This window comes from Aquarana catesbeiana, linkage group LG13 (assembly GCF_042186555.1).
Source record: "Aquarana catesbeiana isolate 2022-GZ linkage group LG13, ASM4218655v1, whole genome shotgun sequence".
Classification (NCBI taxonomy): Eukaryota; Metazoa; Chordata; class Amphibia; order Anura; family Ranidae; genus Aquarana; species Aquarana catesbeiana.
Window position 1 is genome coordinate 102,495,589 of NC_133336.1, and position 26,404 is coordinate 102,521,992.

Consider the following 26,404-nt stretch of genomic DNA (forward strand, 5'->3'; position numbering starts at 1 on the left):
ATTTGAAAAGCTACTGTGAATGACTATGGGATCCCTTTGAAAACATGATTGCCTGACAAACATTTCACCCACTTAGCTAATGAGCAGCATACAGCATCAGATAGCTCTCAAGATATGTGAGTTTTTAAATACACAAAAACTTCCAATTGTTTGTAATGTCAGAGCAAGATTTTACATGCACAACTTGGATATTTTTACTATTTCTTTCCTGTTTATATAGCCCTGGACAAATATACAACTGCACTTTTACACCAAACATGCAGCAATACGTATTCTTTTTGTTTGTATTTTTTTTGCCGGTAGACCATAACTAAGGATCATAGAAAAACCCTAGATAAACATTCAGATTTTTTATTATTTTCTGGTTATCGCTTACTTTTTAGCGTATGAGGAGACTAGTAGTGGAAATGTATTTTCCCATATGATGATCTCTATTTTCAGTGAGAGGGTTGGAGATGTCCTTAACAGTCTGTGTGCATAGATAGTTGAAAGCAGTAAGAGAAAACGTGCTTATTCCTTTCCTATTACTTATCGGTCTTGTATGGGAAGAAGCAAGTCCCTGAGCATAAGAAAGCATATATACAGAAAATGGATACAGTGTAGGAGGCAAGGTATCTTGTTTGTGAAGCGATGCCTGACCTAGGTCACCCCGCATTCTATATTCATACTACACCCCCTCTGGTAATTGAACATGTTGATGAAAATCTAAATTTATCATTTGGAAATTCTAGTTCATTACCGTGGTAAAACCCTGCTTATCTGCTCTGTTTTATAAGAAGACGAATCCAAAAAGGACAAAACAATGTGAATCATTTCCACTTTTTGGCTGCACATTTAATTGCTACCCCTGAGCAGTTGAATTTCCCAGGCTGTAATAAGCTGTCAAAGTATTGTGGAAAATGTATCTTTGCCCTCAGACCGATGAAAGTGAATCTGATCCAGCCCGCGTCAAGAGCAAGACGTCATTACACAGCCTTAACGAGAGATGTCTCTGTGTTATGTCTGGTGCAGCAGCCAGTCTCAGAAGCAAGGAGGTGGCTCGTGACCACTTTCACTGAGGTGCTAAGAACCAAGACATGTCTGTAACCTATTAGAGAAAGTGACTGTTGCCCAACTGCTGTACTCCCTCAGGGTGGCCACAGTGACATCTGTCAAGCAGGTGATAAGCAAGAATGAATACATGTCCTCTTTTCCTCTTAAAAGCTTTATGTAAAAACAAAAATTTGAAATATTTCTATAACCCATTTAGGAGGGTGCTCAAAAACAGTTTTATGGCTTGTTCCCTTGAGATATTTAGTATCATTCCCATCAACTTCTTGTAGGATGTTTTTTATTCTATTTGTTTTATTTTATTTTATTTTTATTTTTTTTAATGTATGTGTGTGTGTGTGTATATATATATATATATATATATATATATATATATATATATATAATATATTTTCAGGGGAAAAAATGAAATCAAATTCAGTAGCAGGTAATTATATTACTACAAAAACAAAAAGGCACAGAGCAATATACAGTGACATTTAGATCTGTCAGTTTTAGGCAGTGAGGGTATTACTGATGCAGCATTCAAGGCTATTTTATAAGACAGGGAAGCAGAAAACTGGAGTTTTAGGGTCCATTTAAATCTTTCTAGTGTATTCACATTGCATTATGGAACACATTTACATGTACTGTGGTAAAGCTTACCTGGAAGGTCCAATTTGCTGCCAGCCCCCTGCCACCCAAGCACAATTAGCTGCAATTTTTTTTCAAAGATGTATCTCCAAAAGAATGAAATGTATGTAAAAATCCTCCAGGGGATCCAGTGCGCATACCACTTGCCGTTATTTAAATTTGTGCTGTGGTCCCTCAGTACCATTGCCAGATAACTCTTCTCTCCTCTCTCCAGTGCTATCTGACAACACCGGATGAAGAAAACTGCAGTTCTGAGTGACCTTGAGAGGAAAGGGAGCTTGATGGAGAGTGTACATAGAGCCCACAGATTTGAATAGGGACAAAAGTGATGTGCACTGGGTCCTCTGAAGGATAACAAATATTTTATACTTGTAGCAATACTTTTTTTTAAAAAAAATATCCCTGTCTTGGCATCCAACGCTTCCAGGAGGTACAGGTGCACTCACTATGCCTCACCACTGCATCCTGGGCACTTGAAATTCGAGATTGCACTTCGGCAATAACCTGGTACACTTTCTTACAGGATTGAGTGCTTAGCTGTTTCAGCAATCACCCAACTCTTCCAGCAGGATCTTGATTTTTTTTTTTTTTCGTTTTTAAGCAGACCTTCCATGAAAAAAAGCCAGCCCCACAAATTGAATGGGCTGCCTAACGTGCATGCACCATTGGCAATTCAGTAGCCATTAGCTATGCAGTGCTTAGTGCCTTTACACATGACATGGGAAAATCTGTTAAATCAAGAATGACTTTGACTTTTATTTTGGTAATCGGTGATCACCATATTTTTTTTTTTTTTTTTGCTCTTGCTATACAGAAAGAGAGACTACGACAGAAAGAGGCAAGTGTCAGCGGCAATTAATTGGCTCCTACAATCAGAAGCAATGCTGCAAGGCATACAGAGAATAATCATAAACTGCTGGACAATGCTGGAAATCTGTAAATACTTCTATGTGACTGAAGTTGAAATATTTTGTACAGAGTTTCATGTAAATATACAACTATATGGCCTGTTAGAGGGCTGGATGAATAACCTGTATATATGTTAAATGAAAGGCAAAGCTTTACGTTAGATAGGTTCCCTATTTAATCTGGTGCTAAACAAACTGTTGGAAATGCTCCAGACTTTTAATAAACTTATCTGCAGCAATTATTTTATTTCTGTTAATTTTATAGAATGCGCTTGTATATTATTGTATAGTATATTTGAGATAAATATAAATCTATTTATGTACCTGTGCAGGATAAAAAAATCTATTATATATTTAATGCTCTTCATGTATTGTATGTAAAAATTGATTTTTATAGAGCCCCCCCAATGGCACCTGCTTTGTAATCTGACTCATGCTGGTCTAGTAGAAAGTTGTTTTTTTGTTTTTTTTGTTTTTTTTTTGTTTTTTTTTTATAAAATGTTAACTGAGCAACTAAAGGCTTGCACTAGAGACCTGTTTTAGACTTTTTTAAACAGAATTTATGGAAAGTAACAGAAGCTTTTTTGGGATTTTAAATGTCAGCTTGTGAATCCCACAAAGGCCCTCTGCATCAATCATTAAAGTCCGTGAAGGCGCTTTACTCTTTTTAATCTGTAATATGAAGTGAGAACCTTGCCATGCAAGAGTGCAAACAAAACATATGTTTTGACTGGAATGAGAAGGGGGGATTTTAGTTCCTAGCCAGGTCTCCATCACAACCAGAGACCTTGATGGTGACCTGCAACCTTGCTTCTCCTGTTAGTCACAACAGGCTGGGTTTGACTTTTCTGCCATGCTTTTCTTTTCACCTGCCTGGAAGTTTACTATGTATCCCTATGGGTTCACCACAGAGATATATTGAGAATGCACTTGGGCCATTGATAGGATCCCAAGCAAAGTTTAGCCTGTCACAGCTGTATGGATAGTGGGAGAGACCCCCATAAAGGTCTTCGGCCTAGTAAGCAATTTGGGGATCCAGTATTTTTCCCACTTTTTTCTAAACAGAACAATCAATTTTCAATTATTTGTTCTGCAAAAGATGACTTATGGTCATGTTGACAGCCATGTATTTTGTATGATTGTACTTCTAAAATCTTTTCAATAGTATGGAAGGTTAAATTTGAATATATAAGCATGCAACAGGTGAAAGTAATAAACATTCATAGTTTTTGTCTTGTTTTTGTTTTCTGTTTTATTTTTTGTCTGAAACGCTTGTGTGTATTGTGTTAAATGGTACAATACAGGCAAAAGCAGTTGAAGGAAATCAGTCTTAGCTTTGCACAGTGTTTGTGTTTTACAGGTCTATGCAACTGCCAGTCGCCATAATATACAATATTTGTTACAATTAATATTCAAAATGAAGTTCTCCACGTGGAGTATTTTGCGATTACTATTCAATAAAATGCCTTTTTAAACTATTTAACCAGTGTTTTTGCCTTTCATTTATTTCTATCCCAAAAGGTACCTTTTTAAAGCAAAACTCCAGATTTTAATACAAACAAAATTCCTTTCTAATTGAGCTAGGCACATTGCGAGGATTTCAGCAAATGTTAATATAGATTTTCCTGTTTCTGTAGTGGAGCACCTTCCAAAGGTAAGTGCAAATGGCTGAATAAAGGGTTAGATTCAAGGTAGGAACAATAAATATAACTACACATGGTTTGTCGATTTTTACACAATACTTTTATAAAAATCTTACAAAGCTATTTTGCAGTGGACAGATAAAATACTAAATCCAAGCCATCAAATATCCACAAGGATACACAGGAGGGTGCTTCAGGTGCCTACTGTAATAGTACCATTTTATATATATATATATATATATATATATATATATATATATATATATATATATATACATACACACACACTCTTGTGCTCATAAGTTTGCATACCCTGGCAGAATTTATGATTTCTTGGCCATTTTTCAGAGAATATGAATGATAACACAAATATTTCTTTCACTCATGGTTAGCGTTTGGCTGAAGCCATTTATTATCAATCAACTGTGTTTACTCTTTTTAAAACATGATGACAACAGAAACTACCCAAATGACACTTATCAAAAGTTTACATACCCTGCTGATTTTGGCCTGATAACATGCACACAAGTTGACACAAAGGGGTTTGAATGGCTATTAAAGGTAACCATCCTCACCTGTGATCTGCTTGCTTGTAATTAGTATGTGTGTATAAAAGATTATGAGTTTCTGGACTCTTGACAGACCCTTGCATCTTTCATCCAGTGCTGCACTGACTTTTCTGGATTCTGAGTCATGGGGAAAGCAAAGCAAACCTGACCGTGATTTGGTTGAAACCAAACCACGGTCAGGTAGACCAACTAAAATTTCAGCCACAACTGCCAGGAAATGTTTGGAATGCAATGAAAAACCCACAAATAACTTCAGGTGAAATACAGGACTCTCTGAAAACATGTGGTGTGGCTGTTTCAAGATGCACAATAAGGAGGCACTTGAAGAAAGATGGGCTGCATGGTCGAGTCGCCAGAAGAAAGCCTTTATGACGCAAATGCCACAAAGTGTCCCACTTACAATATGCCAAACAGCACAGAGACAAGCTTCAAACCTTCTGGCACAGTCATTTGGAGAGATGAGACCAAAGTTTTGCTTTTTGGTCACAACCATAAATGCTACATTTGGAGAGGAGTCAACAAGGCCTATGATGAAAGGTACACCATTCCTACTGTGAAACAAGGATCGCTGATGTTTTGGGGATGTGTGAGCTACAAAGACATAGGAAATTTGGTCAAAATTGTTGGCAAGATGAATGCAGTATTTTATCAAAAAATACTGGAGGAACATTTGCATTCATCAGCCAGCAAGCTGCACGTGGGACCTACTTGGACATTCCAACATGACAATGATCCAAAACACAAGGCCAAGTTGATCTGTCATTGGCTACAGAAGAATAGAGTGAAGGTTCTGGAGTGGCCATCTGTCTCCTGACCTGAATATCATTGAGCCACTCTGGGGAGATCTCTCAAGGTGCCGAAGAAAGAGCCTCATCCACAAATACCACAAAAGACTTCAAGCTGTCATTGATGTTAAAGGGGGCAATACACGGTATTAAGAACTGGGGTATGTAAACTTTTGATCAAGGTCATTTGGGTAGTTTCTGTTATGATTTAAAAAGAGTAAACACAGTTGAATGTTAATAAATTGTTTCAGCCAAACACTAACCATGAGTGAAAGAAATGCTTTTCTGTTATCATTCATATTTTCTGAAAAATGGCCAAGAAATCATAAATTCAGTCAGGGTATGTGTGTGTATATATATATATATATATATATATATATATATATATATATATATATATACACATACACACACCTCAAATTTTCCACTCGCCTACTTCTTTCCTACTAGTGGAAAATGAAGGCTGGCGAGTGTGGGCTGCCTGAAAGGAGGGGGGCAGGCGGGGTTGAGTGGGAGCCGTTCTCCTAGCCAGGGGAAGAGGAGAGGAAGAGTCGAACTGGCTGATCATCGGAGAGCGGGGGTTGCCCTCTGTAACAGCTTTCATTTGAATTGCTGGGTTCCCAGCAATGCTCACCGTCACACAGTCCTGCCTCCTCGCCCCCTGCTGCTAACGTCACACAGTCCCGACGCCGCTCATGTCACACAGTCCCACCTCCTCGCCTGGCGCATTTGACAGACAGAACACCAGTCCAATGCCGTGAATCGCCTGGTGACCAGGCAGGACTGTGTGACATGAGCATCGCAGGACGAGGAGGCGGGACTGTGTGACGTGAGCACCGCCGGAACCCAGCAATTCAAATGAAAGCTGTTACAGCAGGCAGTCCCCACTCTCTGATCGGCCAGCTCGATACCTCCTCTGCTGATGGGCACAGGTGAGGCTGTGCTGACGGGCACAGGTGAGGCTGTGCTGACGGGCACTGATAAAGTTGTTAATGTTTGTGTAACTTAATTCCGAGTAAAACATTTAAGTGTCATTTCATTAGATAATTTATGAGGGTGTGTTTAGGGGTGGGGCATGGTTGGATGGGGCAACTGGTGGCGAGTAACTCTTGGCAAGTAGCTCAGGACTTGAAGTTTTGAGCCCTATATGTATGTGTGTGTGTGTGTGTGTGTGTGTGTGTGTGTGTATATATATATATATAGATGGACCCGAACATGTTTACGTTGATGGTTAGTGTTTCGTTTTGGGCTGTTCTCTTTTTTTTGTGGTTAATTATTTTTCCTTTTTTTTTTTTCTTTGTAATTAAAAAAACGTTTTCTCCTGCATTCACTGGTGGAAACAGCTGTTTTATTCTTGACCATTATAGCACCGCCTACAAGAGTTGGAAACTAGGCAGAAAAGAAGCTGGGCACTGCCTATGGGCTGTCCTAGCTGGTATAAACCCCCTCTCTGCTATAGGCAATCCAGTTATTTCTGCCTATCCTTTCAGGAGTAAGGACATCGTTTCCTGCTGGGACCTGTGGTTCCATAGCCTTATTTTTTATTTTATTTTTTTCCTGTGGATAGCTAAAATCAACAGCAAGGCTGGATAATCTAGAACCACTGGTCACCCCAATCTGGCCAGGGAGCACACGCAAACCTTTAGTTACACGTTGGGTTGGCTGTGACAAGCCCCATCCTGAACTCGAGCAGCCAGCGAGTTGAACATCTCGATGGGACACGTATGACCGGGCACCTGCAGCCCATGTCAGTGTTACCCTGGACAACAGCCCCCCCACTTTGGTGGTGAGGAGGATGTGTCTCAGGAGTGTTACTCGCAACCTTAGTGGATCGGTAAGTAGATTCCCCCCCTCCCCGGGGGGTGGGGCGCAGGTACTCCCACAGGGGTGGTCAGTCCTACTGAGTTCTCCTCTGCCCCTCAAGGGCCTGCATTTTCTACTACCCCTCTCTACCCCTATAACTCCCCGTAACTTTAGGCCATGGCCGTCGTGGCACCAATTTTCTTTATGGGCAGATACCCTTGTTCTGCATGTCATTAATGCTGGTAAACCAGACTGTTCTCTGGATGGCAGTGCTGGGGGGGAGGCAGACCCCATAGCGGGTGGTTGTGGCCTTTGCTTTAGGTGTGGGGGAGGGGGCAACTCGGCTCCATGGCATGGTGGTATGGTCTACTTCAGCATGTGGAGAAAACCTTCTATAGTGGGCAGGGGTCTGCAACTGTTTGTGTTTACCAGGGCCCAGCTGCCGCAGTGGGTAGCACAAGAGGATGGCTAGGGTACTCTCAGTCCCAGTGGCTGTGCATGCAATGATCAGGCTCCATGCCCAGCCAATGGCTGGCTGGCTGTCCCCCCAACAGCTACTGTTGTCAGTTTGCGTAAGTTGCGCCAAGATGGGCGGACGCAGTCTGAGGCATCAAGCCTGCTACTTTGCTAACCCTCCTCTGTGGTTCAGCTTTGAAAGTGGTGGGCACTGCACCCCTGTTGTCCTGTAAGATATTGTTTAAATTCCCCGATCCCTCTGATGGCGAGGATGGGTCCCCTGCCTGTGTTGCTATGCAAAAACAGGCGATTTTGGCCACACCTTTTACCTCAGGAGCAGGGAATGGCAAAATGTGAGGAGAGTTCAGGAAGCTGCTGGTGTAGTTGATGCCCCTTTGTTATGCCTCAGCCAGCTATGATTAAGCCCCAGTGGGTGCTGTGAAATATATCAGGGGGTGTGGTCTTTGACAGACTTGATGGCTGAAGCTGATCTCACTCCTTACTATGGTGGCTGGTCAGAAGAGCGGCATCTTTCATTTGATGTCAGCCAGCTGAGGTGTTAGTTTTTAACTTAGTCCGCCTATTTGGAGCATTTGTTTAAAAAGCATGGGAACAGCTGAAGCTCCCCCCATTTCTGGGTTGACCGAGGCAACCATGTACTGGTGTCTGAGTTTCCTTCCTTTATGGATCCTGCAAGCTGTAAGGCAGTATCAATTGCCCACTCTGTTTACCATTGCCGGTTCGGTGTTGGCCACAGTCCTGGTGTATCATTTGTTTACGTGGGCCAAGCTCTGGGAAGGTCTGTGTTAAGGACATCTGTCCAGGGCCTTAATGTTACTAAACCCAGCACCTTAAAATGTTACTAAACTCAGGACCGTGCATTCACTATATCTGGTCTCCCATAGTACACAGAACGTGGAAATGCAATAGTTTTAGGAAATTTAAACTGCTAAATACCTTTTCTCATCAGCAGTATATAGAAGTCTTGTGACTTCTTTCAGTGCTTTGTAAAGCTTGTAGGAGGAGTTTTCATTTTACCAAGATTGTCCTATCAGGATGCAGGACCCCTAAACCTCTGTCTGTACAGTGCAGCTTGGCCCTGTGCTGATCACATGCACGCTCCCAAGAAAAAAAAACTCTCTAGCAATACACACCAAACCTGACTTCACTAACTCTGTCTTATCCGGACCCGTTTTAGAATCGGTGGAAGAAGAGGAGGATCTGTGCATACAGGATCAACCAGCCTTTTTACACAGTGCAGAATTAACCCCTTAGGTTCCACAGAGTATAACGTGCACGCTTTACTGCATATACAGACTTTACTGTTGTTGGTTTAGTAACACTTTAAGTATGTGCAGGATGCATCCTTGAACGCATTCCTACTGCTCTCCGGCGTCAAACACATTGAGTACATTCAGATCTAGTGACCCAGATTTAGTATTTTATCTGTCCTATTCCAATAAAGCTATAAAAGATTTTTATATAAGTTTTGCGTTTGATTTTGTGCCAACTAAGGCCCCTGCCACCTGACGAACCATTTTGTGTTTCTATATATTCATGTTTGGAGTTGGGCACCAACGTTTCCGAGCACAACTTTTTCTGTATATCTCAAATTCAGACTGGACCTGTTTTGCATGCTCCTGGCCTGCTGGGTAGTTATTTCCTATTCAACAAATCTGATTTCATTTTCTGTGAATCAGAGTAAGATCATTTTTTACTGCCCTGGAACTAGTATAACGCGAAAGAGTCTGGTAATGTCAGCTTCCATCAGAGGTTTCTGACAGGTGGTTTCCTTAAGAAAGATTTGCTTTAAACCAGTACATGTGTAGAGGGGAAGATGCAGACATGATTTCCCCTAGAGAGGGTTGGATAATAAATTAAGGGCCCTGTATGTGTGACCTGTCCCATACCATGTATTTGACCCTCGGCATGCTTTGTCACCGGTCCACATAATTTACTTCTGATGCTGCATATCAGCTGTCACTAAGTTGTGCTGAGAGTTTGTGTTTTTTTTTTTTAAGGGGGAAATTTGATCTTGTGTACACTGCTCCAAGACGCCATTACATCATCATTCATTGACAGTTGTCAGACTGACTGGGTAGGAAGATACATTGTTGATTCTAATCAGAGACCATAGCATGTTTACTACATGCAGTTATCTTAAAAGAAACAAAGGTACGTATCGGTGGTTTGCCAAAACAACTTCAAGAAAAATATCCTTATTTTATTGTATTCCCTGTATTAGCAGATTTACATTTGTGAAACTACTAATAAGGTTACACACTCCCTGCATAATAAATAGCAAATGTAAATGCTCCCCCCCATCAAACTAATAAAAATAGAACTAGTCAAGATAATTAAAGGTAATAGTTGAGTTAAAGGTAGATTTAAACCCACTGACTAAAATCTATATGTTTTAATATGATGTAATTTAAAGTTGCATTTAGTCATTTTTCTATTTAAAATAATACCTGGTAGTGATTCTGCCATGAAAGTCCTTGGTCAGGCACTTCTTGCTATGGGGTGACAACTCTGTCCCAATTGTATTTCCATGTTGTCGCCCTGTTGTATATGCCCATGGAAGCTCCACCAACACATATTGTACCAGCATGGTCCACTATTGCAGGGCTTGACACAACCCAGGCACCAGGTAGTTTCTGTGTTTTTTTTTTTTTTGTTTGTTTGTTTTTTTAAATTTCAATCTTTTTTTTTTTACTTGGCACCAGGTGTGAGCAATTCCTATTGCCCAACGCCCCGGACATGCAGTTCGGGCGCCAGGCTGCTGATTAAAAAAACTGGCTCCTAACTTTTTTGCTGGCTCCTAGATTCAAATAAATTTGTCTAGCCCTGCACTATTGTATGTATTTATTTGGAGAATTGTCTAGATCAGTGGTTCTCAACCTCAGTCCTCAAGTACCTCCAACTGGCCATGTTTTCAGGTTTTCCTTTACTTTGCACAGCTGCTTTAAATCAATATCAATGACATGGTATTGATAAGAGCTATTTTCTCTAAGGCCCCTTTCACACTGGGGCGGTGGGGGCGTCGGCGGTACAACAGAGCTATTTTTAGCGCTGCTGTACCGTCGTTCTTGCAGCGGTATTCGGCCGCTAGCGGTGCGGTTTTAACCCCCGCTGGCGGCCGAAAAAGGGTTAAAATCCCTCGTACAGCGCGGCTATAGCCGCGGCATAGCCGCGCTGTCCCATTGATTTCAGTGGGCAGGAGCGGTGAATACACCGCTCCTTCACCGCTCCAAAAAAGCGGTTTGCAGGACTTTTTTCACCATCCTGCCTGCGCACCGCTTCAGTGTGAAAGCCCTCGGGCTTTCGCACTGAACAAACAGCGGAGGCTGTTTAGGGGCGGTTTGCAGGCGGTATTTTTAGCGCAATACCGCCTGCAAACCGCCCCAGTGTGAAAGGGGTCTAAGGGAAGTTCCCAAAATGTGGCCCATTGGGGGTACTTGAGGACTGAGGTTGAGAACCACAGGTCTAGATCATTGATGTGCAGCTGATGTTAGAGCAAGTACATGTAGGCAGGAAGTGGATGAATGTGTCTGGAGGTACCGTATATACTCGAGTATAAGTCAAATTTTTCAGCCCATTTTTTGGGCTGAAAAAGCCACTTTGACTTATACTCAAATCATTTAACTAAAAATCTAAGTAATGGAGGAGAAAAGGGGGCGGGGTCGTGCCGCTGGGTTTCCCCAGCAACCAGTGACGCTGCATGCGTGCGCCCGCCCCCTGCTCCTCACTGCAGACGAAGACGAGCTCACACTCACTGGCCGCGAGTAGGGGCGTGACGTCCCATGCACGCCCCGCCCCCCTGCTACTCGCGGTTCCCGGGTTCCGGCTTAGGCTCGTGCAGCTTCTGCAATCCACCCCTCCTGCATTCAAGGTATGTGGGCCAACTAGTAATCACTAATGGCTGGGCATATTTTATTTTGTTAAAGGTCACACTGATGGGCACCTTTTTTTATGTTAAGGGGCACTCTGATGGACAAACTTATACTCGACTTATACTTGAGTATATAGGTAATCGGTGGCAGTGAGATACAAAACAATTACCGTATATACTCGCGTATAAGCCGAGTTTTTCAGCACATTTTTTTGTGCTGAAAGTGCCCCCCTTGGCTTATACTCGAGTCAAGCACTTTTCTGCAGCAAAAAATGTCATTTTCTGACCCGAATTTGGAGCCCCGTATCTCCGGGCCACTTAGTGCTAGGAGACTCAAATTTGCTGTGCAAACCCAGTGGAACTAGTACCATAACATATCCAAAGCTGGGGTTCCTATTACTAAGTCACCCCGAGATATGGGGCCCCAAAGTCGGTTCAGAAAATGTCATTCTCTGCTGCAGAAAAGTGCTTGACATTTTCTGAACCAGCTGTGGGGCCCTGTATCTCGGAGCCACTTGGTGCTAGGAACCCCAGCTTTGGATATGTTGTAGTGCTAGTTCCACTGGGTTTGCACACCAAATTTGGGGTTTCTAGCACCAAGTGGCCCCAAAGTTGGTCAACTGTGTCCATCTGCAGCAATGTCATTTCGGGACCCTTTGGGTCCAGAGACTCCAAGTTTTGGCTGCAGCTAGGGGGCATCTAGGAACCCTTAACTACCGAGTTTGAAGTTCGGGGGACCTATGGCTGCAAATGGGCACAGTGAGGCATGCAAATGGGCATTGTTGACCCTCTTTTCCACTTACAGTAGCTGCGCATTTCTCACCCTAGGCTTATACTCGAGTCAATACGTTTTCCCAGTTTTTTGTGGTAAAATTAGGTGCCTCGGCTCATATTCGGGTCGACTTATACTCGCGTATATACGGTATGAAAAAAAGTCAAAACTGAAATTTCTTTGATGCACAGTGCTTTTAAAAGTCATCCAGTTAGGGTTTAGCTACACTTGAATTCTCTTTATAACAGTAGCTCTATCTAGCTTTTTTGTTTATCTTTAGCAACACTATAAACATTCTAGTCCCCCTCATTTGGGAAAAAGATCATTTGGAAATGTTTGAAAACCTTGCTTGGTCATGATTTTTACTCCCTAAGATAATTGGCACCAAGAGCTTCCTGCTGGCTTCTCCCTCCTCCTTACACTTCCAATATTCAGGTGATCATGTTCCCAGAGTAACGGACATGCCTTCGCATGGAGGCCTTTACATTCAGTTCTGTGGACACCTTAAGGCTCTGTCTAAACTAGCTGACTCCAAAGTTGCATGATTTTCAGTGCAACTTTGGAGTCTGACTTTGATAAGACTTTTAAACTCTCTGGCACTGAAGTCATGTCAAAGTCAGATCAAAGTAGTGCAGGAACCTTTTCTGACGTTACAGCACCTTCAGTAGTGTCAGTTGCAATGGCTCTCACAGAGATGCATGGCATTTCACATGTCCTGCAACTTTGTGTTTCACAAGTCGGATCCTAAGGCCAGTCATATATGGAGCAAATTTCTTTCCTGCAATCTAAATCAGCTCAATTTCCCCATCTACACAGACGGTGTTGATGCGGGAATCCCTTCTGCTGGGCCATTGTCTTCACCCAGCGAGGAAAGCTGGACGAAGACCGTAATTATTGCTAGCGGCTTCAACAGTTGCTAGCGATAATCGCAGGTAAAATACGATATGCTGGTTGTACTCAAGTTGATCAATCAACTTGGCACATTCAGCTTACCCATGCATGGTCCGAATCTGGGACAGTTCCTGCTGAACCTGCCGAGATTCAAGCCGTGTATGCCCTGCCTAAGTTACAGGAGTGTGAACCGAGCCTTAGCCTTTTGTGCAGCCTTTTGATTTATTTATGCTTAATGTAAACTGAACAGCCAAGAAGGGATGGAGGAAAAGCATTATCCTAATTGATACTGCTTATATGGAGCCCTTTAAATCGGAATTAAAATGGACCACCACAAACTGAAAATGCAATTTAATGCATTTTTATTATTCAAAGCAAACTCTCCATGCTTTATTTCACTAAGACATCACTTTGAAAAACATCCCCTCTCATTTACTTCCTAGAATCCATCTGCTGTTAGCTCTGGCATGAGGGTGTGCTTAGCTGAGAAAGCCCCTCCTCCTCTCCTGGAGACTCCTGGGATGTATGCCATAATTTGCTTAGGCCTGGAAACCAGAAAGTAAATGAAGAAATGTAAAAAGAAAATAGGAAAATATATCATTCTTACTTGTTTTAAACAAGTTACTAATGCTAGCAGCATGACGATTAAAAATAGTGTTGATTGGGAGAGTTTAGTTCAACTTTAATAAATATATTTACTGATCTTTAAGTTATCCTGAATATTATAAAAATAAAATATTGTTTCCTTTTTCTTGTCTAGCACTGTAGACTTCTTAAATCCATTCAGCTGTGCACCCTCAGTGAATATGCTCAAGCTCTTTCTGCTCTCCTCCTCAGTGTTTACTCCCTCCTCCCAGCAGTCCTTTGTAGAAGGTAGCCTTCTGTTTCCTGTCGGCAGCCCTGGATTGCTCCCCCATGCAAACCACTTTTCTTCCTCAAGGCTCATGCAATACCTCTCTCTCTGCTCCCCCCTCCCACAGTGTAGCACGTTCTTTACCAATATTACATTCTCCTCTGGCGTGTCATCCTGTGCCTTTAGTATGCACTCAGAACCTGAAAGTAAAAGCTGTGCGTTCAGCCCCAATTTGTAGCGTGGTAATATCACCATAATACTGGAGCATTGTATATTGTCACCCATTACATGTGTAGGAGAAAATGTTCAATGTTTCTGAAGTCTATTCAGTGCCATTGCATACAGCAACGGGTCTCTGGCAAAGTCATGGTATACGGTCACCTCTATGTTTCTGCACACAATTGTTTATATTGCCAATTTTTTCTGAAGCAAATAGTACATAGGGTTTTTATGCCTAAACTACATGTAGTAGCTATTGTAACCTTCTTCATTAGCAATACTTTTAGCCTATCACTTTCTATTGCTGCCTATTAGATTGAAGGTCAGCAAATAAGCAGGCAGTGCTGGGAATGTAAACAAAAAGCCAGAACAACGTACAGATTTAATTAAAAGTTTTTCACCATGTAAATGTTTTAAAAAATGTAGGTCAGGGGTGTCCAACCTGTGGCCTAACACAAAATTGTAAACTTAAAAATGTTGATTTTTTTTTTTTTTTTGGGGGGGGGGGGTTTAAAAATGCATTTATATTTGAAGCTAAAGAAAAATTTGAGTGTCTCTTTACTGGACTTTTAAAAGGTTGATCTTCCCAAAGAACAATATCTCACTCTTCCCAAGCGCACCTTATTTATGTCATCAGTTTTCAGCAGCACCTATGTTTGTGAGCAACTATTTTGAAGAATGAAGGGCAAAATTAGAACCAAAATATCTGATGAGCACCTTGGGAATTGCTGCTATAGCCAAAGAACCTTAGTGATGTGTTGGTTTATTAAAAACACTGTCAAATACCACACTAGTTTTATGCTGCCCCTTTTTTTTACTTTTATAATAGTCATACAAAAAAAAGTTGTATTACTTGGGTACATTATCTATATCTCAGATCATTAATTTGTAATCTGCTTATCGGCTATCATTGTTAGTGTATTTTATGTGTAGCCCGATACATTTTTTGCTAGAGCTGCTATTAATTTATTCCTATATTTTATCTCATTGTAATTTTAAATGACCCAGCTAATTTTCAGATTATAGGTAGCCTTGATGCTATTTTGTAGAATTCCATACAATACAAACTGCTACTCCTTGGTCAGTCAGTATTTGTAGTCATCCATTTTCCAAGGCACCAAAGATATTCTACTTCTTCCACCATCACTTATTTTTGAGGGTGAAGGTTCTGGAGTTGTCATCCTTTCACAGCTTGGCGAGCCTCTGACAACATCTGTTTCGCACCCGTGACTAAGTAGTGAAGAAGGAATAAGGATGACCTCTCCAAAGCAGCACTTCTAAAGACAAGTCAGCAATGGCAGGTTCAATGATATCTATCTTGACAGTTTCCTCTTTACTCCTAAAGCACCTCATTTGTGAAATTACACTCCCTATGACACTGCCTTCAAGATTTACTGCTGTAAAGTTCACGTGGCAATCTGTCACTTCCACTGTTTATGTATTGGGAAATCCCCCACTGGCATTAGTGTGGCGTGCATCCTGACAGGCAGGAGCATGAAGTGTAAAAGATTGCTGATAAAACAGAGCAACAGGTCTTGGGAGGCTAGAGGTTTTGCACATTTTAGATTCTGATTTATCAACCTGCAAAAGGCACTTTTATGGTGTGCAAAATAGCACCCAAGGCTTAATAAAATGACGTACAACAATAGACTTAAGGGTCAGTTTTAGCATATCTTGGCATGGCAGGGCATACATTTAACTACTGCAGATTTTAAAACACAATTATTACTTTTTGATGTTGTCCTTCAATAAAAATCACCTACGTTTTTTTTTTTATGGTCGCTAGCTAACTCAGTCATATGAGTCTATCAGACTCTTTGCACCAGAATTCTCAGCTCCTCCCACCTTTCACAGTTATCGCTGTATAAAAGAAGTCACATATATACATTAGAAAAAAATTAATGGAAAGGCCACTGCAAAAGAGGAATTCCTTTGCTATGAACTTATGATGGGGAACAAACTACAGTGAAGAAATCATACCATTGTAGTGTCTTTAATATAATAAAGGCCAGGTATCTCACCTGAAAAGAGCCCACACAAAACTGACCTCCAATTTGGATGGAGCTGGGCAATAAGAATTGCTTCCCCCCATTCGTAAATACATGAATGAGTTTCTGATCCTTTCCTACTTTTTCTATAAAAATTTGAATGCAGTTCAATTTTAAGCTATAGGTTTTGTAGGGAAATAATCTAATAATATGGCTATATAGCATTAATAGGAAGTGTTCTGTAGAAATAAAGGATCTGTGTACCACTAAATTCAATTGGTAAGTCCTCTGATGGAAATTTTCTGTCATTATCTCCCTGCTTTTAAAGCTTAAAGGAGAAGTTCAGCCAAAGCTCATTTGGCTAGACTTCTCCTATGGATCACAGGAGTGCAATTCGTTTTGCACTCCTGTGACCAGTTTTCAGCAGAGAGAAGACTGAAGTCCGCTCTCTGCTGACGTCACATGGATCAGTCCAGGCACCGCGTCATTCCGACCATGGAGTCTGGATCAGCGAGCCTCTGGGAGGCTGAGATGGCTGCTCCGCCTCCTCCACAGCTCAGCGCTCCCATGTGCGAGGAGGGAGAAGAGCAGAGAGCTGTGACTGACAGTCCGCAGCTCTCTGCTCATGGAGCTCTGAAAACCGAGTGATCAGCGGTTTTCGATCGCTCGGTTCTCAGCATAGAGGCGCCGGGAGGCAGATGCTGCATCCACCTAGGTAAGTATGACTGGGGGGGGAAAATCGTTTACTTCTCTCTTAAAGCCCAAGGCCTCATTCAGACAGACATGCTGCAGCATACACCCCTGCAAGGACCATGTTTGCCCACACAGGTGTTGCTTGCATCCCTATTACTGTCAATTTTGATGCAGTGGCTGCACAGACACAGCCCCTGCTTCTAATTTGACATCTGTGCAGGTGCACAGCCCTGAATGCAAACTGTCTGTGTTTGAGGCTATACACCCACACAGAAGTCAAATTGGTAGCAGCATCTGTGTCCATGCAGTCGCTGCATCCCAGTTGACATGAATGGGACTGCCTGCATGGGGATGCAAGCAACACTGCCCTCACCTGGGTGTATGCCTGTGTGAATGAGGCCTAATTCTCACACCAGTGCATTGTAACACTCTAGGCTAGATTTGTTATACTGGAACAAGGAATGGAAATGGCACATCTGGATTCGATGAAAGATCTGGTAAATTGTAATAGCTAGAGAACAAAGAATAAATATTTGTCCACCAAGATTTGTGACATGGAAAATATTGAAAAAATGTAATTTGATTGGCTACTGTGTATCTGCAATGTGAAAAAGACATGCGATGTGTAAACGAATGATGTCACTCATGTAGAGCGGGGCCCATGTTCTTTGTAAATGTTTGGTTAACGTAACACTTATATTTTTAACTTGTAAAAAGCACAGTATTTATGGCACACAGATGTAAATATGCTGAGCGTCACTTTTAATAAAAACCTGTTCTCGTGTGTCTGCCGCTTCATGCTGTTTGTTTTTATGAGGTTCTAAATTTCCTCCCCTTAATATACTGCTTCATCACAGAAGTAGGAAGACTTCTAAGGCTTGGAAGGTGAGTTATGCAGTGATCAGGCCTCAGACGGTTCAAATATTGCAAAATCCCTAAGTTGGCAAAGCTGTAAGATATTTTAACTGCCAAGCTCAGGCATCCCAAGGTCAACAGGGTTAAAAATACTACAATAGGCAAAGTTTTGCCATGGCTATGGTAAATGTTTGACTCTGAATCATGTCTAATCATGTTATATTAAAGGAAGACTACTAACAAAACACAGCATTTGATATATAGTATGTATGTATGACTTTTTATATAGCTTATCCGTTTTATTCTTCACTACACTGTTTTGCAAGTTATTCTGGGCTACTGTATATAATATAACTCTTAAAACCTCTTACTGATCTTACTTTGTGTGAAAGTGCTGTCAAAGCAAAGTTGGTCTGAACTAGGAAAAAGTCTGCAGTATGTCTGTTTGCAAACGTGTAAGCATTTTTGTCATTCAGTAAAAAATGAGGTGAGTGTTTTATTCATTAAAGCGGTTGTACACCACTTTGACCTACAGGTAAGCCTATAATAAGGTAAAAAGAATATCTCCTAAACCTGTACGGTTTAGAAAATATTCCCCTTGCATGCAGCCGCTGACTTTAGCGCTCTGAGTTTCCTGGCTAAAAGGTCTGGCAGACGCCGGACCTTGCCGGAAAGAAGTCTCCCACGCACATGCGCAGGAGTGATGACATCGCGGCTCCAGCCACTCACAGCGCCGGTGTTGCGATACCTGGAAGACACGCCGAGGGAAAATGTCCGCTCCCTCGGCATGGACCGAGATCACCCGCCGACGCCTCGTTCTAAGGTATTTCATAATGAGTTAGTAAGCGGCGCATACTAGCTCATTATGCCTTTTGCCTTACAGTTTTTTTTTTTTTTAAATCTGCGGGTTTACTGCCGCTTTAAGAATAGAAAAGAGTATCCTGCAGGACCTTGCCTTTTTTTTCTGTTGCAGCATCACACATTCCCAAGCACTAATGAGTGCAGCAAAAAGCTGTATTGCAATTTTCTGGAAACCGCACCAAGCTCCCTCAATCACCATTTGCTTGTTTAACATTCTGAAAATGAATGAGGCGGAGGACCTGATCACGACAGAGAAGGGTCTACATGACAAATTCTTGAAAAAAAAATTGTTCTCCTGGCATGAATTTGTGTATTCCTCCAATTACAAATCACAACTGCAGATGGCCTAAGCTCAACCATGATCCCTTCAAGAGGTGAAAGGACTGGGCATCTCCTTCCTTTTTTTCCCCCTCCCTTTTTTTTTTTTTTTTAATTTCCTGAATTTGACTTGTGTTTAGGCTGCTATAGGGACAATGCTGTATGCAGTGGTCTTTTACACCCTTTTATACAGGTGCAGCCATTAAATGTTTTTAGTATTGGCTTTAATGTTGTGATACCTGCCTTCTTAATGCTCCTATCAAGAAGCATTTGTATGATTCTGTGTTGTCTCCCTCTTTTCTTTTATTATGTATACCCTCTGTACCTTGGTATATTGATAAAGAATTTGGGGGGGATAGAAAAGAGTATATAAAAAACAACTCTAAGCTGTTAGCAACTGGGCTACATTAACAATTTTACTATTTAAAGAAAAGTGGGTAAAGTATTAAATGTACCACCTTAGCTTTTTTTTTTCTATTTTAAAACCGTATAAGACATTAAAGTGTAACTTCACTTTCTTAATTAGGTCACATACAGGGGAGGAATACAAATGAAGGGGTTAATGTACAGATGTGCAAGATAAGAGGTGAAGGGTTAATATATAGGTCACATAGCGTGTGGAGATCAGCAGTGTAGGATACGAGGGTGTGAAAGGGTTAAAGGAGAAGTATGGCCAAACCTTTTTACTATACTTCTCCCGTGGGTCACAAAAGTACACTTTTACTCTCCTGTGAACTGGATTCAGATGGCATCACAGAGCCGGTCCAGGCTCTGCGGGGATCCCAACATTATTGAGCTGCTGCTGGCTCAGCCTATCAATGCGCCACTAAAAGCCTGAGCAGCTGCTCCTGTCCCCAGCCCAGCACCACTCTCTGCTCACTGAACATCGAGAACTGAGTGATCAGTGGTCATGTGATCACTCAGTTTTTCGGTCTTAGAGCTGGCAGGGGTCAGCTGCAGTCAATTGGATTTGCTCTGTACAGTGGCTGTTAACAGAGCCATCCAAGGATGCCTCAGTTCACCAACATTATTGAGTAAAATGTTGGCCCGATAGTGCTTTATCCAGTGCTGTTTATAAACTGCACTGAACAAATAACTGTCCACCTCGTAACCATTTTAAAAGGTAGGACAGTACAAAAGTGAATAAAGGACATCCGAGACAAACAGATGCTGCAATTGCTAATATTTTTTTCTGAAAAAGCTATTTAAGAGTAAAATCGGAACACTTGAGCTGTACATCTGTGAATTGGCATCTCAAAGTCCTGAAGCTGTTAGTTCAGGATACTAGTGAAGGAACTAGCATTTTCAGAAGTAGAGGTAATCAGTCACAGCCTATATATGTGGATCTCTCATATATATATCTCATTGTAGGTTTTCTTTCCTTTGTATTCCTGTGCAAGAGACTCAACAAGAAGCAAGAAGAAGAGAAGATATATAAAAATAAAGAAAAATCCCATCTTAGCTCCTTTTTCCCCATACGTCCTGTTCTTAAGACGATCAAAAATGTTGAATTTCCCATTACTCTCTGTACTTGGGACAGTGGTCACTAGGATCAAGGACCAGGGCAATCTCCCCAGTTGGAACAAAGGCAACAATACAAACGGACAAAATAAAAACATTTTTGCATTAAAAGCACTTTTAAGTGATTTCATTCACAAATCAAATATTTCTTATGCTTCAGCTGTGTTGTTTAAAGGCAAGCAACCATATTCAGTAAATTTCATGTTGGTTATATAAATAGTTCACTTGCCCTTGTATGTCTAGCTTTGAATATGTTTGTAGTTGGGGAAAAGCAGCCGTCATGTGAAATCCTATTCAGTCTTGCTTTTGATTTGTCCTTCAAGTCAGAGTTTGAAATCAGAGACACCTTTGCCTGTTGCCTCCAGGCTTCTTTTCCCTCTGTGGTCCCTCCTCGTGCGGCCAGCGCGTTGGGTAACAAATTTAAAACTCATCAGTGTGCAAGAATCAAAGGCATAATAAATTGTAAAACAATCTTATTGTCTGAGCCCTGATGTGTTGTTCAGATCAAAGGGAACACAACATCTGGCCAGTCCAAGTGGGGAGCTTGAGAAGAGGCCAATAAAACAACTTCATCTCCTTTAGGGGATGCTTAAATCTGGTCTACACTGGCAGATCTTTTAACTGTCTCTGGTTATGGTACACACAGTGGTATGTAATATTACAAGTACCATATTCTAATACCTTCCGATTACAGCACATAAAACAGATTAACTTTATAGGTTGTACTGTAAATGTTTTGCCGTGCAAGGCTCAGCTGTAGAAACCCTTCAGATATCACTCTGACTCAGACATTGTAATAGTTACTAGAGCTTTGGTTGACTGTACAGATATCTGTTTGTTAAGGCTGGCAAGTAAAGACAGCTATTTACCTTTGCCAGTCAGGGGGTGCAATCTACAAATTAGGTAAACACAATCAGAAGTACATTGGCTGCTTGCAATCCTGTGTATGAAGGCCTATTACAGGGTCTACAGTTCTACAGGCCAGGGGTTCCCAACTCAACCCATTAAATCTTTTTGGAGATGAATTATGCTTGTCCCAATATAGAATAAAATGAAACATTCTCCCACTCTGTATCAGTTTCTTTAAGCACAAAGATGTCATTACTGTTAAATCCAGGGTCAGATTTGTATGCCTTTGAGGGCCTATTGACTAGAGGGAGGACTGTTGCGGTACATTTAAAACAAGAATGTTGCTTCAAGGCCGCCCATTCATTGGGTGTACTAGACCTTAAAAAATTACATTTGTTAGGTTGCAACTCAGATTTATTTGGTAAACTTTTAACAGAATTGTAAGTGAACCCGTTTAGCTTCAGTCTGGCAATAGTGGTTCCCACAGCCTCAGCAGACATGGCTATATAATGCCATAATAATGGCATGGCTGATTTATGATGCTGGTTTTCATCTAGAGCCGCTGCATGGCAAATCAGAATGATCCAGTTGCAAAATTCCCTTTAACTATTTCAAGATCATAAAATTGGGGTGTTTGAAAGATGTGCACAGGAATACATTAGTAAAATAAGACAGTCGATACTGCCATTTTTTTTCTTGTTCACAAAGCTACTTTGAGTACAGTAATGTTGTTATCCAATATAAAGTATGGAATCTTGCAATCCTGTCTGTTTCTGTTCATTGTCATGAAAAAATATATATTTTAGCTGCTTTAAAGATGACCAATTTCATCAATGTTTATTACATGTAATGTAATTATGCCTCAATATATGGTGTAATTTGAAATGCATCACCGGTTTATCCATGCAGATCATTCAGAAACTAACTTTGGCAGATGGAAACAGTCTAGGTACTGTGGCCCTCTTAGGTGTATCACAAACATTTAAGTGTGAATAAATAATATATACACAATGTATACATGGCAATTTGCACTAAGGGGCTTGTATACTCCGAATAAGGATGCACTTTGTGCATTAAAGGAGCATTTAGTTCATAGTCTGTAGCAAGGTGGATATTTTACATAGCAGAGTAACAGGTTTAAGTAGCACGGAGACCAGCTGTCTTAACAGATGTCCATAATTTGATAAACATGACATGTTCTCCACATACAGGCCACTAGCATCTTTAAAGTCAGTGATGTCCCAAGCATTGGAGGAACCAGGTCATATCTAGTCCAGATCTATGGAGATACAGCGACACTGTTTGACACGTGTAATTCTTTTCTTCTTTATGGGTGGTTGTAATTCCGGGCAGTTGAGTGTGACCACCATATTGGTGAATTTTTTAGGCTTACAGAAAGAGCAGGATTGAAAGGATCCCTCCTCGCGGCGAATGTGCCTAGGGATGTAAAAGGAATTGCATTGCCCATAGCAGAATCTGTTGAGGATGGTACGTTTGATACATCCCTCCTCGTGAATTGTTTGCTTGAGTGGCTGTGTCTTGCACCAGTCCCTCTTCAGATACTTTCTCTCAGTAACATGCAGAGCTTCCTGACTGGACTCCAGCACCTCCTCAGCCACTAGAGCTTGTCCTTTACCTTTTCCTCCATTTCGATTGCCTGGATGTGTCTGACTTTGTTCAGAGTCATTTGCCTGCCCTTTGTCTGGTGGAGGGATGGCCCCTTGGGATCCACGAACCTTTTTATTCCCTTCAGTATTGGGTAATAGGAGTCCAAAGAGAAGGAACATTGGTCCCAATGTATAAACCAAGCGGTTCATCCTAGGAGAAACATGAAAATGTGTTATTTTACGTAACAAATTAAGCAAAAAAAACATAAACTACAGTACTATATTATATATTTGTGGAAAAAAATATAGCATATGCAATTGCTACACAAGCCATGTTGTAATTTAATGGTTTTTAAAATGACCGTTCCTTTTCAATCTGCAGCGCTGTCATTGGCAAAATTCAATGCAATATGGCAACCTGGAGGCCTTCTGTACACAGTTGGGATACAGAACTAATCCCAAAATGTAATTTCCTGCTTGTGTAGTTGGCTCATAGATTTTCTCACAAGTCTACTCTAAGATAAGGCAAATCTCCCCCCCCCCCTTTTTTTACCCCCTTCCCTTCCCATTTCTTAGGTTATTATGTGGGTGACAGCTCTTCCCCCCTGGCCTGAGTATTGTATACCTACAATATCCTATTGTTACCTTGAATATTGTGTACTGCATCTATGTTATCCCTCCATTTATGTATCCACTGTACTAGTTTTGTGACTTGCAATGTACTACGCTTCATTTTTCTCAAATTAAGACCAACCTTGTTAAAAAAAAAAAAAAGATAAGGCAGATTTTAGACCAGTGTTTCTCAACCTTTTTCCAGTCAGGGCACCCTAGTCTAAGACTTGGATCGCATTACTGCATGTTGGCAACGTGCGCAAAATCATGTGCATTCCTAACATGCAGACAAACATGCTGCTCTTTAGCAGATGAGCAGGGGTGCCTTTAATTGTTAATAGTACCCCCCACACATTGGCAAATACAGTGCTATTTTGGTGCAGTGTGATTTTAAAAAAATGGGTCAGGGACTTCTTACCCTGCATTTCTGCAGCTAGGGTAGCTTATTGAAATGAATGGGCTGCCTTACATGCAGCATGCAGCCACACAGATGTGAACCAAGGGTTCACTCACACATAAGGTGAGGGCAGTAAAACTGCATGGTTGAGCCATGTTTTTACCACCCCCAACTGCTCCCCCTTTAGAGATGCCTGGGTTATGCATACACACAGTCTATTTAAAATCTGCATTGCTGTTCCTTCTGGGTATTGCACTGTTATGGGAGATGAAGAGGTCCAGACTCAGGAAGCTGCTACCCCCTTCCTCTGCTCTTCACTTCTCTGTCCTCATCAGCTGCTGTTCTTCCAAGTACCGTTTGGCAGAGGTGCAGGAGCTCAGCTCTGATCCGGCAGCCTTTCTTAGCCAGGATGCCATGGCAATCCTGATGACCTCAGGTGGCACCCCAGTTAAGAGAGGCTGTTTTAAATAACCACTGCAATAGAATTCTAGGCTCTGGTAAGATACACCCAAAGTCTTAATCACTTCTAAAGGGATGCAGACACTGCAGCTTTCCTCATTTGAACCCAGAAATTGCATCAACTGAATATTATCGAAACTGACCCTCCCATTCAGAGTGAGTATGTGATCAGTCTGGTGTAACAAAGGGCTATTTCTTCATAGCAACAATCAGTAGGAATCTGCTACTTTGTTAAATCCATGCAATATACATTGATCACCCAGGGCAGTTTGTATTATCAACAAAAGTGGAGTTACTCTTTGAAGTTAGTGATCATGTTGATCGTTTCATAGTTGTAAAAAGCACTTGTAATACAAAATGATGGTAAAATATGATGGCTCCCAATTAAAAAAACATAGCTACTGTTGCTTCTATTACTTTTTCCCATTGCTTTCACTGTAATCTGTACGTGTCAATTGATTCTATTAATTTTATAACCTGAACCTCCTTTGCAGTGTCTCCAGTCACTGACGGGGGCCCCTATGCAGCCACGGCAATATGCATGTTCCCCCATGGAATGCGAAAAAGGGGATACTAAGTAAGATAGTAACCAAAAATTCGGACTTTGTAGGCATGAAAACAATGGAGAAGGTAAAACAATTATTATTAAATCAAAAAATATTTATTGAAAAAAATACATACAATAATCCATGAAGAGTGTTCAAAAAAGAAAGATAAAAACATGAATCAAATGATACATTTGTACATTGAGCCCTTATGCGTCATGCGTCTACGCGTTGCGCTGTGAGGCTTCTTCAGGACACAAACGAGGTTCAAAATTGTAACAAAGAAGGGACAAAAACGAATCTCACTATCTTCAAGGAAGTGAGCCTCATGTACAAATTCATAGCCACCGGGAAGTTTCCAATAGTGCGGAATACTTATAACAAATGTTTCGTTTTATATAGATAGCTTTAGCAGGGGCAAATATACATCAAATATCCGAAAATAGTAACAGCCAGATACACACATTGTACTGTACAGCACCCGGCTGTCTCCCAGGGGCACACTGATTTACTTATTTACTTATTTAGTCAAAGTAATATTTGCCTGTTCAACTACATATCATTGCTGCTATTGTGGAATATCACCAGGGTCTTTCCTCTTTTGAACCTTGGACCTCTCTACATCAATGTGTGTATCTGGCTGTCTACAACTTTCTCCCATCTCCCGACTGCATCTCTGGAGCTCAGCCACAGTGATCTTTGGGTTCTTCTTTACCTCTCTCACCAAGGCTCTTCTCCCCCGATAGCTCAGTTTGGCCAGACGGCCAGCTCTAGGAAGGGTTCTGGTCATCCCAAACGTCTTCCATTTAAGGATTATGGAGGCCACTGTGCTCTTAGGAACCTTAAGTGCAGCAGAAATGTTTTCATAACCCTGGCCAGATCTGTGCCTTGCTACAATTCTGTCTCTGAGCTCTTCAGGCAGTTCCTTTTGACCTCATGATTCTCATTTGACATGCACTGTGAGCTGTAAGGTCTTATATAAACTGGTGTGTGGTCAGTCCAAGTCCAATCAGTATAATCAAACACAACTGGACTCAAATGAAGGTGTAGAACCATCTCAAGGATGATCAGAAGAAATGGGCAGCACCTGAGTTAAATATATGAGTCACAGCAAAGGGTCTGAATACTTAGGACCATGTGATATTTTAGTTTTTCTTTTTTTAATAAATCTGCAAAAATGTCAACAATTCTGTGTTTTTCTGTCAATATGGGGTGCTGAGTGTAC

General features: G+C 41.3%; 2 protein-coding genes across 5 annotated transcripts in view; one reads left to right on the forward strand and one right to left on the reverse strand.

The window, feature by feature from the left end:
- The window catches only part of FMN1 (formin 1), a 482,430-nt gene extending 478,356 nt beyond the window's left edge, over positions 1-4,074 (forward strand). For all 4 annotated transcript variants that reach the window (XM_073609885.1, XM_073609886.1, XM_073609887.1 and 1 more), the window contains one exon: positions 2,498-4,074. In XM_073609885.1, the coding sequence (XP_073465986.1) occupies positions 2,498-2,542 (45 nt within the window). In that variant the 3' untranslated portion in view covers positions 2,543-4,074. The remainder of the gene's footprint in view (positions 1-2,497) is intronic.
- Positions 4,075-22,359: 18,285 nt separating this feature from the next.
- Positions 22,360-26,404, reverse strand: part of GREM1 (gremlin 1, DAN family BMP antagonist) — a 43,769-nt gene continuing 39,724 nt past the window's right edge. The window contains exon 2 of the mRNA XM_073610364.1: positions 22,360-23,377. Within this exon, the coding sequence (XP_073466465.1) occupies positions 22,828-23,376 (549 nt within the window). The 5' untranslated portion in view covers position 23,377 and the 3' untranslated portion in view covers positions 22,360-22,827. The remainder of the gene's footprint in view (positions 23,378-26,404) is intronic.